The sequence below is a fragment of the Lycium barbarum genome, chromosome 6 (assembly GCF_019175385.1).
Source record: "Lycium barbarum isolate Lr01 chromosome 6, ASM1917538v2, whole genome shotgun sequence".
NCBI classification, from domain to species: domain Eukaryota; kingdom Viridiplantae; phylum Streptophyta; class Magnoliopsida; order Solanales; family Solanaceae; genus Lycium; species Lycium barbarum.
In genome coordinates, this window is record NC_083342.1 from 108,264,593 (window position 1) to 108,279,929 (window position 15,337).

Genomic DNA, 15,337 nt, shown 5'->3' on the forward strand with positions numbered 1-15,337 from the left:
TCCAATTTACGATCACTGTTCATGGGCGTAAATTGAAATACGATCACTGATCATGGGCGTAAACCACCATCTTACAACTGAACAGGGAAATTCTAACTCCCACATTCTTTATCTGATTTCTATATCTAGGATCATGATCAAAGTTTAAGTTAAAGGTACGGGGTGTTACATTATCCCCCTTTTAAGATCATTCGTCCTCGAATGAGGATAGTAAACATGAATTTTAACCACACAATCACCTTGCGAACGAATAGCTCAAAACTTAAATCATACCTGATAAAGGGAACAAGTGAGGATATCTCTTCTTCATGTCCTCTTCCGCTTCCCACGTAGCGTCCTCAGTATTATGATTTCGCCACAACACTTTGACCGACGCAACATCCTTTGTTCTCAATCTTCTAACTTGGCGATCCAAAATCTGAACTGGTTCTTCTTCATAAGACAAGGATTCGTCAATCTCCACCTCTTCATTGCTCAACACATGAGAGGGGTCAGGTTTATACAACCTCAACATCGAAATGTGAAACACCGGATGAACCATGGACATCTCAGCCGGTAATCTCAACTCATAAGCTACCTTCCCAACTCTTCTAGTAATCTCATAAGGACTAATGTAGCGAGGACTAAGCTTGCCCTTTCTGCCAAAACGCATTACCCCCTTCATAGGTGACACTTTCAAGAAAACCTTGTCACCAACAGCAAATTCCAACTCCCTACGCCTCATGTCCGTATAAGACTTTTGTCTACTCTGAGCGGTCTTTAGTCGTTGCACAATAAGATTTACCTTTTCGATAGCCTCATGAATTGAATCAGGACCAAACAACTCTACTTCCGTTGGTTCAAACCAACCAATTGGAGATCGACAACGCCTCCCCATAAAGATCCTCATAAGGAGCCATCTGAATACTAGCTTGATAGCTATTATTGTAAGCGAATTCCACTAAAGGTAGGTGTTCATCCCAACTTCCTCCAAAATCAATTGCATAAGCACGCAACATATCCTCCAAAGTTTGAATAGTTTTCTCTACTTGCCCGTCAGTTTGAGGATGAAAGGCAGTGCTCAGTTTCATTCTAGTCCCCAAACCTTCTTGAAACGTCTGCTAGAAATGAGCAGTAAATTGCGTACCTCTATCAGATATGATAGATGTCGGAACACCATGCAACCTAACAATCTCCTTCAAATATAACTTGGCGTACTCTGCCGCGGCATATGACGTCTTTACAGGAAGAAAATGGGCAGACTTCGTGAGTCTATCTACGATCACCCAAATTGAATCATACTTGGCCCTTGTGCGAGGTAAACCTGCAACAAAGTCCATATTTATCATCTCCCACTTCCATTGAGGGATCTCAATGTTTTGAGCTAAGACACCAGGCCTTTGATGATCAGCCTTCACCTGTTGACCGTTCAAACACTTAGCCACAAAGTTAGAAATATCGACCTTCATGCTCTTCCACCAATAGTGTTGTTTCAAATCCATATACATCTTGATGGATCCCGGATGAACCGAATATTTAGAACTATGAGCTTCCACCATTAGTTCTTGTCGAAGACCATCAACATCGGGAACACACAATCGTCCTTGCAATCGCAGAACACTATCGCCAGTCCCAACCGTAAATGAAGTGTACTCACCTGTCACGACCCGACTAGGGGGCCGCGACGAGCGCCCGGTGCTAGCCCACCCGAGCACCCTCTTAGCTTACTCTTATGCTTACATCTAGGCGAGCCACATAATTAGACATGCATTTCCATTCATTCGTCAAACTAGTCCCATTGGACGACATTACCATCATATCATAATTGGCATTTATGCCACATCAATGTAGATGGGCCAACGTGGCCGAAAAAATGTTATACGAAACATAGGCCTACAAGGCCAGACATATCTAACATACATACACGTGACTACGAGCCTTTAAGAGAGTATGACATATCACATGAGCGGGACAGGAACCCGCTATGCCCATAATTATATAAACAATAGAATGAATACCCAAAAGCTATGACTCCGGAAGAAATGGAGCTCTGCTATGTAATCTCTGGATAAACAGCTATGGATCAAGTCTGTCTGCCTGTGCACCTGTGGGCATGACGCAACGTCCACAAACAAAAGGACGTCAGTACGACGAATGTACTGAGTATGTAAAGCATGATCAACATCGATATACAAGCATAATGAACAACATATGAAATAGCGTAGGAGGGGAGACATTAATATCATCGTCATAGCACTCACTTACCTTTCATAGGGACTTTCCATTTCTCATACGTATTTGCACACCTACATCATCATCCGTATTTCATAATAGTACTCGTACCATACTTGTGCTCATATTCGTATACATGTCCTTACTCGTATTCATATACATAGTCTTATCACATTCATATTCATATTATATACATGGCTATTTCATATACATAGTATTTACATAACATACCCGACCTCGAAGGTTCAGTGTTTCATACATATCCTTATATAGCATATCCGACCATATAGGGTTTAGGCGTTTCGCATACCCAACCATATACATATAGGCTCGGTGATCATACATACCTGGCCAACCAAGGCTTAGTGTTACACGTACCTGGCCCTACCAAGGCTCAGTGTTATCCGTACCATCTGCAGATGTGTGCGCGCGTTTCGTAACCGTATACATACTCTATACATATTCATATATCTACATTCTACCCGGCATTATAAGCTCGGGGTTTCATTATAGCCCTTCATAGGCACATATGAGTATACTAGCCCGTAGGCATCTTTAACATCATTATTATCATTATCATCATCGTTACTATCATCATCATTACTACCATTATCATTACCACTACGTCTATATCATAGGCTTACTCGTCACATGAGGTGCGTAGTACAATCGTAGCACATATCAAGGGTCGTGAGCTTATGAGCTCGGAATATCAGTCATTTAGAGTCAACATACTCATATAGAGAATTTAGGAATTTGGCCAAAGAACCATGCCTTATGAAAGAAGGGTTAGCCTTACATACCTTTTCGTCGGACTACTCTACACTTGCATGTTCCCTTCCCATGTTAGCGTTTATACCTTCATTAATATCATAACATTGGCCATTAGTCATTCACGTTATCCACATTCCTTAATTTCTCCTAATTCACCCATACTCATGGTCATAATACCCCACCTCGTCCATTCGTCTAAAGTATCTAGTTCATGATCTTAATACCATTTATAACACATTCATATCACAATACAACAACATTCATAATTCAATTCAAACTATTTCTCAAAATGTCACTATTCATCATTCATGACCTAGTTGACCATACTTTTCTACAATCCATGTATTTTAACTCTCCAATACCTTAAACATCATGTAATAATCATGAATCTTACCTTAGAAGTTGTAGGAACAAGCTTTGGTTGATAATACTCCACTTTGAGCAAAATCCTAGTTTTTCTCCATTTGGATTTCTTGACTTGGATGATCCTTGATGATTCCCTTACTCTTGATTCACTTGTTTTATGTGGTTGATCCTCAAATATTCTTGAAAACTTGTATAATAATAGTAGGGAGAAGTTTTAGAGAGAAGTGGTGTAATGATGTAATGAAATAAAACAAGTGTTGGTCCCTTTATTTAATGAATTACAAATCTGTGCTGAGGTGAACAGTGGTCGTAAACTGAGTTTACGACTACGTATTCCATTTTACGGTTCGTCCATCGCGATCGTCTTTAACCTTTTCAAAAACCAGAGACTTTGGCTGCTTGCATGGTGATTTACAACCATGGTTTACGGGCCGTAAATCACTTTACGGTCCGTAAACCAGGTCGTATTTTACCATTTCTTGACTGGGCGGAAAGTTGAAGTGTTGCATGACAGTTTACGACCTTCAATTTTACGGACCGTATACCATTTTACGGTCCGTATATTGCACTTTACGACCACTGGGCAGATTCAAATCAGCAACTTCTCATATTTCTTAGACTTCTCATTCTAATCACCCACATCCATTTGCATGCATTGCTCACCTTATATCTCGTCTTAACTTAGCCAACTTTCTCATCTCACATCGGATACCTTTGAAATCTCGCCTAAGGTCATCAAACGCCGTTTCATGCTCTTGGACATCATACGCTCATACCCATCACTAGTTCATTCGCTTGCGTACCAACGAAAATTTTTCCGAGGTGTAACATCACCCTTTTCCACTCCATCTCTCAGCTTTGCCAAAAGTTCATCATCATATTGCTTGGATTTAATCCTTTCCACAATTTCAGACCGTGATGGCGTGATTCCTACTAACTCTCCATCTTCAGTTTCATCAAGTCTGACCCCAAGACTAGCAAGTCTTCGAATTTCCTTCCCCATGGGGATTTCATGTGCACGCAAATAAGCCAACGTGCCCATAGATTTCCTACTCAGAGCATCAGCAACCACATTAGCCTTACCAGGATGATACAAAATGTTCAAGTCATAATCTTTCAACAACTCCAACCACCTCCTCTGTCTGAGATTCAACTCTCGTTGTTTGAAGATATATTGCACACTCTTGTGATCAGTAAAAACATCACAATGCTCACCATATAAATAATGACGCCAAATTTTCAAAGCAAATACCACAGCTGCCAACTCCAAGTCATGAGTCGGATAATTCTTCTCATGCTTCTTCAACTGACACGAAGAATAAGCAATTACTTTACCGTTCTGCATCAACACACAACCCAAGCCAATTCTAAAAGCATCACAATACACCACATACCCACCAGACCCAGATGGTAACGTCAAAATAGGAGCCGAAGTCAACCTTGTCTTAAGCTCTTGGAAACTCCTTTCACAAGATTCAGACCACTGAAACTTAGCAGTCTTCTGTGTCAATTTAGTCAGCGGAGAGACTATTGACGAAAAACCTTCTACAAACTTTCGGTAATAATTTGCCTAACCCAAGAAACTACGAATTTCAGTCGCACTAGTGGGTCTAGGCCAATCCTTCACCGCTGCAATTTTCTGAGGGTCTACTTTAATGACGTCACCAGTCACCACATGACCCGAATCAAGCCAGAATTCACACTTAGAGAACTTTGCATACAACTCGTTCTCCTCAAGTGTTGTCAAAGTTATCCTCAAGTGATTTTCATGATCCTCACGATTCTTAGAGTACACCAAAATGTCATCAATAAATGCAATAATGAATCGGTCTAGATACGGCTTAAAAATACGGTTCATCAAATCCATGAATGCAGCAGGCGCATTAGTCAAGCCAAATGACATGACTAGAAACTCAAAGTGCCCATAATGAGTACGGAAAGCAGTTTTCGGGATATCCTTCTCCTTTATCTTCAATTGATGATATCCAGACCTCAGGTCAATCTTCGAAAAGAACTTAGCACCCTGAAGTTGGTCAAACAAATCATCTATCCTAGGCAAAGGATACTTATTCTTAATGGTCACTTTATTAAGCTGACGGTAGTCAACACACATTCTCAGGGAACCATCCTTCTTCCTAACAAACAAGACTGGAGCACCCCAAGGTGAGGAACTCGGTCGGATAAAACCCTTATCCAACAAGTCCTTCAATTGATCCTTCAATTCCCTTAGCTTCGCTGGAGCCATACGATAAGGTGGAATAGAAATAGGTTGGGTGTCGGGAATAACATCAATCCCAAAATCAATAACTCTATCAGGAGAAATACCAGGAAGATCTTCAGGAAATACTTTGGGATAGTCACTGACTATTGGAACAGATGACAATTCGGGTACTACAGCTTTTGTATCATTAACAACAACCAAATGGTAAATACACCCCTTAGTAATCATCTTATGAACCTTAAGATAGTAAATAAATCTACCCTTTGGCTTCGCAATTTCACCCTCCCACACAATAACAGGCTCATCGGGAAAGGCGAAACGAACTAACTGGTGACGACAATCCACATTAGCATAACACGCAGACAACCAGTCCATCCCTATAATTACATCAAAATCCACCATCTCAAGTTCATACAAATCAGCCACGGTCTCACGGCCGTTAATCACAACAACACAATTTCTATACACTCTAGAAGCAATAACAGGAACACCCGAAGGCGTATCAACAGCAAAGGGTTCCAACAAAGGTTCGGGTTTCACACCCATATCAAGGGCAAAATAAGGAGTCACATAGGATAAATTTGAACCCGGATCAATTAATGAGTAAGCATCATGAGAACAGATGTTAAGGATACCTGTAACCACAACATCAGAATCCTCAGCTGCTTCCCTATGAGTCAGCCCATATAGTCGAGCTGTCCCTCCACCAGAAGCATTAGCAACTTCCTTTCCTTTGCCATTATTACGAGCATTCTGATAACTATTAATAGCATTACCAGCAGGGGGAGTTTTAGCAGATGCAGAAGCAGGAAAATCATTCTTTTGGTTATTCATAGCAGCCATCTCACGTAGCCACTTTCTGCAGTCTCTTTTAAGATGCCCCCTAACACCACAGTGATGACAAATACGATCCTCCCACACTGGCGGACGACTACTCCCCTGTGAAAACCTACCATTATTATTATTATTATTATTATTTTTCTGGCCTTGCATACCAGAAGGCACACTAGCATGGGAATAAGCGCCAGAACGGGCAGGTGCAGAATACCATTTACTCTGCCCTCCCTTATAATTATTACCACTGAAACCACCTGCTGAACGAGCCTTCTTGTTCTGATCTCGATCCACCCTCTCCTCATTTTTCCAACTCTGTTGTTGCTCAGCAAATCCCACTAAGGATGAGAAAGTACAAGTAGGAGACATAGCAACAACAGCACATGAAGACTTGATACGTGGTACCAAGCCTTTCACAAAGCGAGTCAACTTATGCTTTTCAGTCCGAATTATGTATAAAGCATACTTTGACAGGCGGGTGAATTCCAAACTATAATCACGAACTGACTTGTTACCCTGCTCTAGCTTTTCAAACTTTGTAGCCATAGCAATTCTTTCCTCATCAGACAAGAACCTTTCCATGAATGCCTCTTCAAATTCAGCCCATGTCAGAGCTAAAGCAGCATCACCCCTCTCAGATTCCCACATCTCAAACCACACGTGATCAACATCCTTTAACTGATAAGAAGCAAGCCTTACAACTTCAGAATCCCGAGCATCCATTGCCTTCAATGCCTTGAAGGTCTCATCCAGAAAGTGTTGGGGGTCATCCATCTTTCGTGACCCAAAGAACTCTGGTGACCTCAAGTCGAGGAATTGCTTAAGTCTGCCTCCACCATGAGGTCCCACACCTCCGCGTTGCTGCTGAGCAGCAACCAGTGCAGTCAACATTTGAATAGCCATTTGCATAGTACCAATCTCGGGTACGCCCTCAACAGGAATAGCAGGAGCAGGCGGTGTTGGAGGTGGTGCTTGATTTCCAGCATCATTTCCATTACCAGCATTCGCGCCCCTAAAATTTCGATTAACTTTCGCGGGACGTCCTCGTTTACCATTTTTGGATCGTGTCAGAGTCATTTCTGCAAGGCACGAATTAACGAGCGAATTAGAACGATCTTAAAAATGTCTTTAAGCTCTATGGCACAATCTAGAATCAAGAAGAATAGGAAACACCTATAAATGTCCTGGGAGTTTCTCAGTCATGCAGGTGATCAGGCTGCACAAGGAAAACTCCACTAGACACAGCTCCACAGACACAGACGACAATCCTAGGACATATTTAAACCTAGGCTCTGATACCAAGCTTGTCACGCCCCAAAACCCCCCCTAGACGTGACCGGCATCCGACGTTATGAACCATATCGGAAGAACCTAAACAACACAACAATAATACTTGAACCCGCTAGGTTCAACATTGGCCTCCAACAGTTTATAAATTAAATGTAACAAATCGTGATTACATGAATTAAATCAGCGGAAGTCCTCAATATCATAAGAGTTACTCAAAAGCTTGACTCATCGGGACGCAGCCCAAGATTTAAACAAAAGCTCAACAACTTCCCAAAAGAATGTATACTATGGAGCTTCTAGGATAAAGAGGTAATAGCTTTGACTCATCGGGACGCAGCCCAAAAACTAATAACAAATGAACAAGATAATAGGGTGTCCCACGAATGAACATGTGGGCTCACCAACTCAGCAGCAACAACAAGTCCGTCCTAAGTGTCAGGAGTATCAAGAACTTGCTCTTCTCTGTTACCTAACATACCATAAAAAACAACAATGGTATGCCTGAGTACTTCGTACTCAGTGAGTGCCTCGGGGACAACAAGTACTATGAAAATAGAATACGTAATACATAAAGAAATTAGTCTTGCCAGTCAGGTGAGAGCGATATAAGAACAGTTATCCAGTTTATGTATCTCAATAATAAATATCAAAACCTATTTATAAAGCCTCTTGTCAAGATACAATTTCAAATATGCCTTTTTAACCAATTAAGATAGTCATCACCAATTCCATAAGAGAATAAGAATATCACACATGCCAATACAGGCCCAAGAACCAATCACATCGAAGGGATAACCGTAGAGGTTCCCTAAACACTGCGCAATACACCGAAATATGGATTCACGGTGGCTACTCTTCCTCCCGAATAGCAAGGCCATTAATACACCCCAGGTAGCGAACCCGGAAGTGGCCACTCTTCCTCCCGAATGGCAAGGCAATTAATACACTAGGATCCATAGTGGCTACTCTTCCTCCCGAATAGCAAGGCAAACACAACAACAAGGTCCATGGCATAGAAGCCAATTCACAATTTATCTCAAAGTAGTCACACCATCAATAACATTAAAGTTCATTATGCCATATCGAAAGAATAAGTGATTCCAATCAAAGTTTTAAAAACGTATAACTTCTTTACAAAAGATTTCCATGTCCCAATTCATCAATGAAAATGTCTTTACCAACTCTTGACTAACATTAATAAACATCTCTCGTAGAGGAAAACATTCATAATATCTTATACATATATATAGGGTTTGTTACAATCTAGGTTTAATGTGGGTTTATCCCCTCACACACATTAACCACCATTTAGACATGAATTAGGGTTCAAGTAACATGAAAAGATTACTTTTCCTCCCATTCATTAAAGAATCTTGAATAAAATTTATACTTCCAACAATAATTTCAAAAAGTGATTTTCATCCAAAAATAAGTTTTTAAAAGAGAGACATACCTTAATTTGTTAAACAAGATTTAACAATTCACTTTTCTATTGAAGAACACCCAAACCCTAGCTTGAATCACTTTGGAAGGCATTATGTTGCAAACCCTTAATTGCTCCAAAACTTGAATTAAAGACTTGAATTTTGGAGAAGATTTCCTAAATCTTGATTCTTGAATCTTGAGATGGGTTTTCTTGAAAAACCCTAGATTAGGAAGGATGATTTCTTGTTTAGATTACAAGGATATGTATTAGAATTGAGTTGGAATAATTAGAGCGGGCTTACCTTGGTGTTCTTGATGATGGAGGAGAGTAGGAGGTCGTTCTAGGGTTTGAGGGAATGAAAAATAATGACTTGAACTGGTATGGACGAATATATACTGTCCTGTGAAATTGCAGTTTACGTCCTGCACAGTGCTGGCCGTATTTTGCAATACGGACTGCACTGCGTCTCTTCAGTAAAATGGTCATTACTCTTTGTACAGATGTCCGTTTGACCTCCATAATATACCGTTGGAAAGGTATTTCAAAGCTCTACAACTTTCGTCAAGGAAGTTTTATCAAATTCCAAATAAGTGTTGAAATACGGGCCGTAAATTCAAATACGGTCCGTATTTAACCATGTGACACCAAAATGTCAAATTTCAGAATGTTCAGAAATTCTTGGTTCCAGTTTACGACCACTGTTCATGGGCGTAAATTGAAATACGATCATTGTTCATGGGCGTAAATCACCATCTTACAACTGAACAGGGAAATTCTAACTCCCACATTCTTTATCTGATTTCTAAGTCTAGGATCATGATCAAAATTTAAGTTAAAGGTACGGGGTGTTACAATAATATAAGCGACATATCCACATTTTAGACTTATTATAACAGTATTTATAGTACTTTACTCTAATCTAAATATCAAAATGAAACTCGGATAACTCATTTTTCACTCTTTTCAACAACTTCATTCTTCCTATTTTGCTAATTTGCCAATTCGAAAACGCTATTGCAATATTATCCAAAAATATTCAGTAGCGTTTATCTATTTTTACTTTTTTCAAAATAATTATATCAAATTAAAATGTGACAATATGAATTAGGATATTGCAACTATATATGGAGAATAGTGGTGCATTTCAAAGTTTTTTTGTTTTTTTGGTTAAATCATTTTAAAGTTGACGCAAGCAGAAAAGGAAGAAGAAAAAAAAAAGAGGGGAAATGGACAGATCCGCTAATTGGGCTGGCCATGGTCACGGGCTCACCGCTAATTGAATTTGGTGGGGGGGGGGGGGGGGGAATTTAAAAAATAACCATTTGTACCACTACTATTTGAAAATAGGCCACATGCTTAAAATTAATTTTTCCCTGCATCCCAATTATAGTGTTTTACTTTCTTTTTTGATTTGTTCCAAAAAAGTCTCTTTCTTTATTTAAGAAGTTTTTGAATTCCAACATTTACATGAGTTTAAAAACACAAGATTTAAAGGATTAAAAACATCTTTAATTTAAGATCACATGATTAAAAAATCTCTCTTTATTTCTATAACTCCGTGCTCAATCAAACTAAGACACTTAAATTGGGACGGAGGGAGTATAATTTAATTATTTTTTCATTCGGGAATAATATTCAGATAAGAATATTCCCAACTTAAAAAAAAAATTGACAGAGACTGTTTTTCTAAAACTCCATGCCATTGTTTATATTTACAACTTAAAACTCCAACAAAAATAATGTTGGCAAACATCCTCTTATCTTCTTGACAACATCGTACCTGATGGAGTACCAATCACCCATTCAATTTCTCACTAGTTACTTGCTCATGTGACAACTCAACATAATTTGAGGAATATCTCTATCAATGACTGAACTCGCTAGGAATTGATCTCGATCTTCTAGGCTATTTTTAAAATTGTGACAATGTGGATGAATTATTTCTAGTTAGAAAAAAGCCCGAAGTAAAGAGATAAAAAAGATCAAAAGGAAATTTGTAAATCCAATATAAAAAAGAGATGAGCAATGCACAACAAACTTTTGAGGTTGAATTATTTAAAAGTTGTTGTGTAGGTTCATTATTTGACACCATTTGTACAACACACTTTTCATCATTTCATATCACTGATAACATAAATAAATATAGGAATTTATAATCAGATTAGGTTCCTTCTAACCTTTTTAGTTCTTCCAGTTCCAGATAAAAAAGTAGACTAGTGTTATCTTCATGTGTCGGACAAATAATAATCTTAAGATAAAAAGTATATAATGTCTTGTTTGTTTCCCTTTCAACCTGCGAGGAACTTAAAGATGAAGTTGGATTAATTAGTCAAGTGGCTTATAAAAAGAAAGTTATCACTTTTTGCCTATAGATAAATCTTTCACCAAATGTTGTGGAGACTCTGAATTTAAATTATTCTTAAGTATATGCTAACTCAGCTACATGTTTAGATTGCAAAACATGTATGCAAGAGCTGGTGTTGAGAAAAAAGCTCATCAAGCTCTAGTAGTTTTGGAGGCCAAGAAAGAGCAGTTGAGACTAGAAGAATTTGAGAGGATTTTAGATTCACTTATAGCTGGTGGATTTGTGCAAGATGCTCAAAAGTTCAAAGGATTGATGGAAATTTAAGGATTTACAGTGTCTGAGAAACTTAAAGTAGCATTCTTGGCATCTCAATTTTGATCGTTACATGTATAAGGCAAGTTTATTACTGTTCTCCATTAACTTTAGGCAGCAATTTTATTACTGTCCCAGAGCATATACGACCATGCCTCGACTTTATAGTTGTTCATTGACACAGAATAGTTATTAAGTTTTCCTTTTATGAATGTCCCTGCCATTGTTAGATGCATCAATTATGGTCGTTATGATGTTGCAGCTCTTTCATTTTCTCCCCTTTATATTCGCAGCCTTATTATTCCTTAGAGTTGAATTGCTGTATTATCTAGATTTACTTGGAAATGATCATTAAAAGAATTGTGGTAAAATGATTTGCTCGTCCAATTAAATTGTGTTTTTTTAAGCAATAACATTTTTTCGTGGGACTATGGTACTAAATGTTTTATGAATATCTAAGGAGTACTTGCAGAGTAGAAGTGTTCATCATCTGGATTCTGGTCATGCATGTTTGGATTTTAATCTGCTAACTTTTTTTACTTCTGCAGAGTCTCAAGTCTCAACCATATTATAGGAGGGGTGTAATTGCAAATATAGTGCTCCTCATAAGCTCAAGAATATCTGCACTAAACGTAATTGGAGTAGTGAATAGTGATCTATCTAAATTCTATGACACCATTTACAAACTGATTCATCAAATTGGGTACACCATTGATCTACCTGTTAATTGCTTCTGGACAGATGAAATTGGTTTAGCAATTATTTCAAGAGATCAACTGTGAAGATGACATTAGTTTCTTGGAATTGGCTACATTTATCCACAAGCAGACCATGGCAGATGGCAGTGGTAGCTTGCTATACATGTTCATTAGGTTTCAGTAGCAAATCATGGCAGTTGTAGCTGTGAATTGTAAACAAACTAATGGATCCATCTGTAAATGGGTTGTGGAGCACATTTGACATAGACTTGAAAGAACTATTTGTTCCTACATTTCACATATCCACTTGTCAACACCATTTACTTTTATTTACAAATTAAAAACATCACATTCCAAGTAAATCTATACATTTTTACATAATTGAAGTGTTGATATTTACTCAGCTCTCTCTTATCCGATGGAGTTGTAAACACAAGCCCCCAGTGCCATAATCACCAGCACAACACCTCCAGCATTAACAAGCATTTGTCTCTCTTCATTAAGTTGTAGAAGGCTTTTCTTCAAGTTTTCAATACTGAATTCACCACCAGGGTAAGAAGAGGTACCAACAGCATTACTTGTACTTTCGTTTTCTATGGATCCTTTCTGCTCAACCTTTTCTTGAAACTCTCCTATTAATTCTTTACTCTTTTCAGCAACCTTCTGTCCTCCCACTTCATAGCTCTCCTTCTTTTCAACTTCCTTGCCACTTTTGACTAATTGCGTTCTGTTCTGATTCAAGTTTTCTTCTTTATTTTGAATCTTTGGCTCTTTACTCCCTACTAGACCTTCCAAGATTTTCTTCTCATCTTTTATTTTTTCCTTCTCGCCACTAGTTTTTCCTAACGGGGTTGTTCTAAGAGCTGGAAAATCTGTTTCCTTATCACCCTTTTGAGTCTTTGATGATTCAGCGTTCCCTAATCGGCCGTCCAAGATTTTCTTCTCATCTTTTTGCTTTTCCTTTACTCCTTTAGAATCTTGATGATTGTCAACATTTTGAGGCTTTGGCAGTTGGGCTGTGGGTCTTAAAGGGGTTGGTTTTCTTGGGGTTTCAATAGTTGGATAAGTAGTTTTGGGAGGAACATTATCATCCTTCTGAGGGGGTGGTGGGGTTGATAGAGGGAGTTGTTTTGTGGGTTCATCTAATAATTGCTTGGGTAGTTTCCAAGGCATAGTGATGATGAGGACTCCATTCTCAAATTTGGCATGGATACCTCTCATGTTACAGTCATCAGGTGCTTGATAAACTTCTTGGAAGCGATTCCATTTGTTGCCTTCTACAAACCGTTCTCCGCGTACCCTCATTGTGTTCTTGCCTTCTGTACTTACTCTAATGTTCTCTTTCATGAATCCTGTAGGCAAATCAAGGCAATTTAAAGATCTATTCTATTTAGATACAATACATTATGTAAGTAGTACTGTATGATAATGAATTTTTTAATCTTTTTCTGTTTCCACGAAGACAAATAATTTGAGTTTTGCAATAGTTTTATAATGACATTTAGGACTATGATCCTTTACTTTTAGTTCTTGCTCATAAAAAGGTAAAGAAACAGTTATGTAAGAGAAAGTCACTGTGGGAGACTAGAAAGGAATCAAAGAGAATTTCAGGGGAAACAGAGTTGATCAAATTGTTCAAACTATTGATTTAAGATTTATTCTGTAGAGGTAGTAGAGTTACCAAGGGTAGCAGGGAAGTTAGGGAATCTCAGTTTATATCCTTAGTAAGAGGTAGGTACTTGCTGTTAGTTGATGTCTACTGAGTTTGTTGTTGGGAGAATGTCCAACTATCAGTTTTTTCATTGAATTGTTGTACATAAGTTCCTACTTGGTAATAAAATTCTATATACCAAAAAGGTAAAAAACAGTTATAGCTTGTCGATACACTGAACAAATGAATGCATGACATATGTCTAATAACTTCAATATAAAAATAAGACACTTCAATATTCATAGCAAGTATTCATGAATTAACATTACCAGGAAGATAAATAAGTAGCTTTTCAGCCTCTTGCTCTTGATGCCGCTCATAAACAGGCCTAAAATCTTCATAAACTGGCTGAATTGCTGCTCGTGGCGCCCGATTAGGGCGATTATTAGGTCGTCCAACTCCACCACCTCTTGGTCTCATTGCCATTTAACAAATAGAAGTGTAACTTTTTTTTATTAAACCCTCTTGTTTTTTTCTTCCTTCTTGGCAATGTTTTTGAAAGCTTTGATGAATGTTTTGTTGAATTACAATACGTTCCATTTTATATGTGTGTTTGCGTCAAAGACTTTGAGAATTGCAAGTTTTGGTTTTGTTTGGTTTTCTTAATGATGAAACTATCCCAATTTCATTGCTTCAAATTTGTGTTTGTCCGCATTTGAGGTTTCTTCAATTGGACCAAGGTAAGGTAAAGCAATCGGATACCTAATTATTTATCCATTTTGCCAGCACTAAATTTATGAGCTCATCATTTATTTTATTGACAAAATCGTTTGTATAGTTAACATACCATGTGAAGTAAGAAAAGATGAATCAGAGAAGAGAGTATACGTTAGTGCCTCCATGTAATTTCGTAAAAGTACAATATAAAACTATTTTTAATAATATAATAAAAACAAAATAAAAATAGAAGGAACGCTTCCATTTCTACTATGACTTTTTGTTTGCTCTAGTTCATATTTGCAATACTTATCTAATGTTCTTTAAGATGAAAAAAATTCTTTTGCAACACATAGTTTCCGGTAATTATCGTTTTTCATGTCAATTCGATCTTAACGCTAAATTCCAACAACTTTCATGAATAAGATTTTATGAGCTCGTATAGGAGTAACGTATATGGTCAGTATATATTACTTAGTCAACCTGATGTAGCAGGTAACATAAGTTTTAAATCTCATACTTTAAGGAGGTT

At 38.1% G+C, this 15,337-nt stretch overlaps 1 protein-coding gene across 1 annotated transcript; it reads right to left on the reverse strand.

The window, feature by feature from the left end:
* Positions 1-12,571: 12,571 nt before the first annotated feature.
* On the reverse strand, positions 12,572-14,671 carry LOC132599952 (inactive protein RESTRICTED TEV MOVEMENT 2-like). Its single transcript, XM_060313098.1, has 2 exons — positions 14,418-14,671; positions 12,572-13,789 (listed from the first exon to the last, which is right to left on the reverse strand). Exons 1-2 carry the CDS (start codon positions 14,572-14,574, stop codon positions 12,849-12,851), a joined length of 1,098 nt encoding a protein of 365 aa, XP_060169081.1. The 5' UTR covers positions 14,575-14,671; the 3' UTR covers positions 12,572-12,848.
* Between the last annotated feature and the right edge of the window lie 666 nt (positions 14,672-15,337).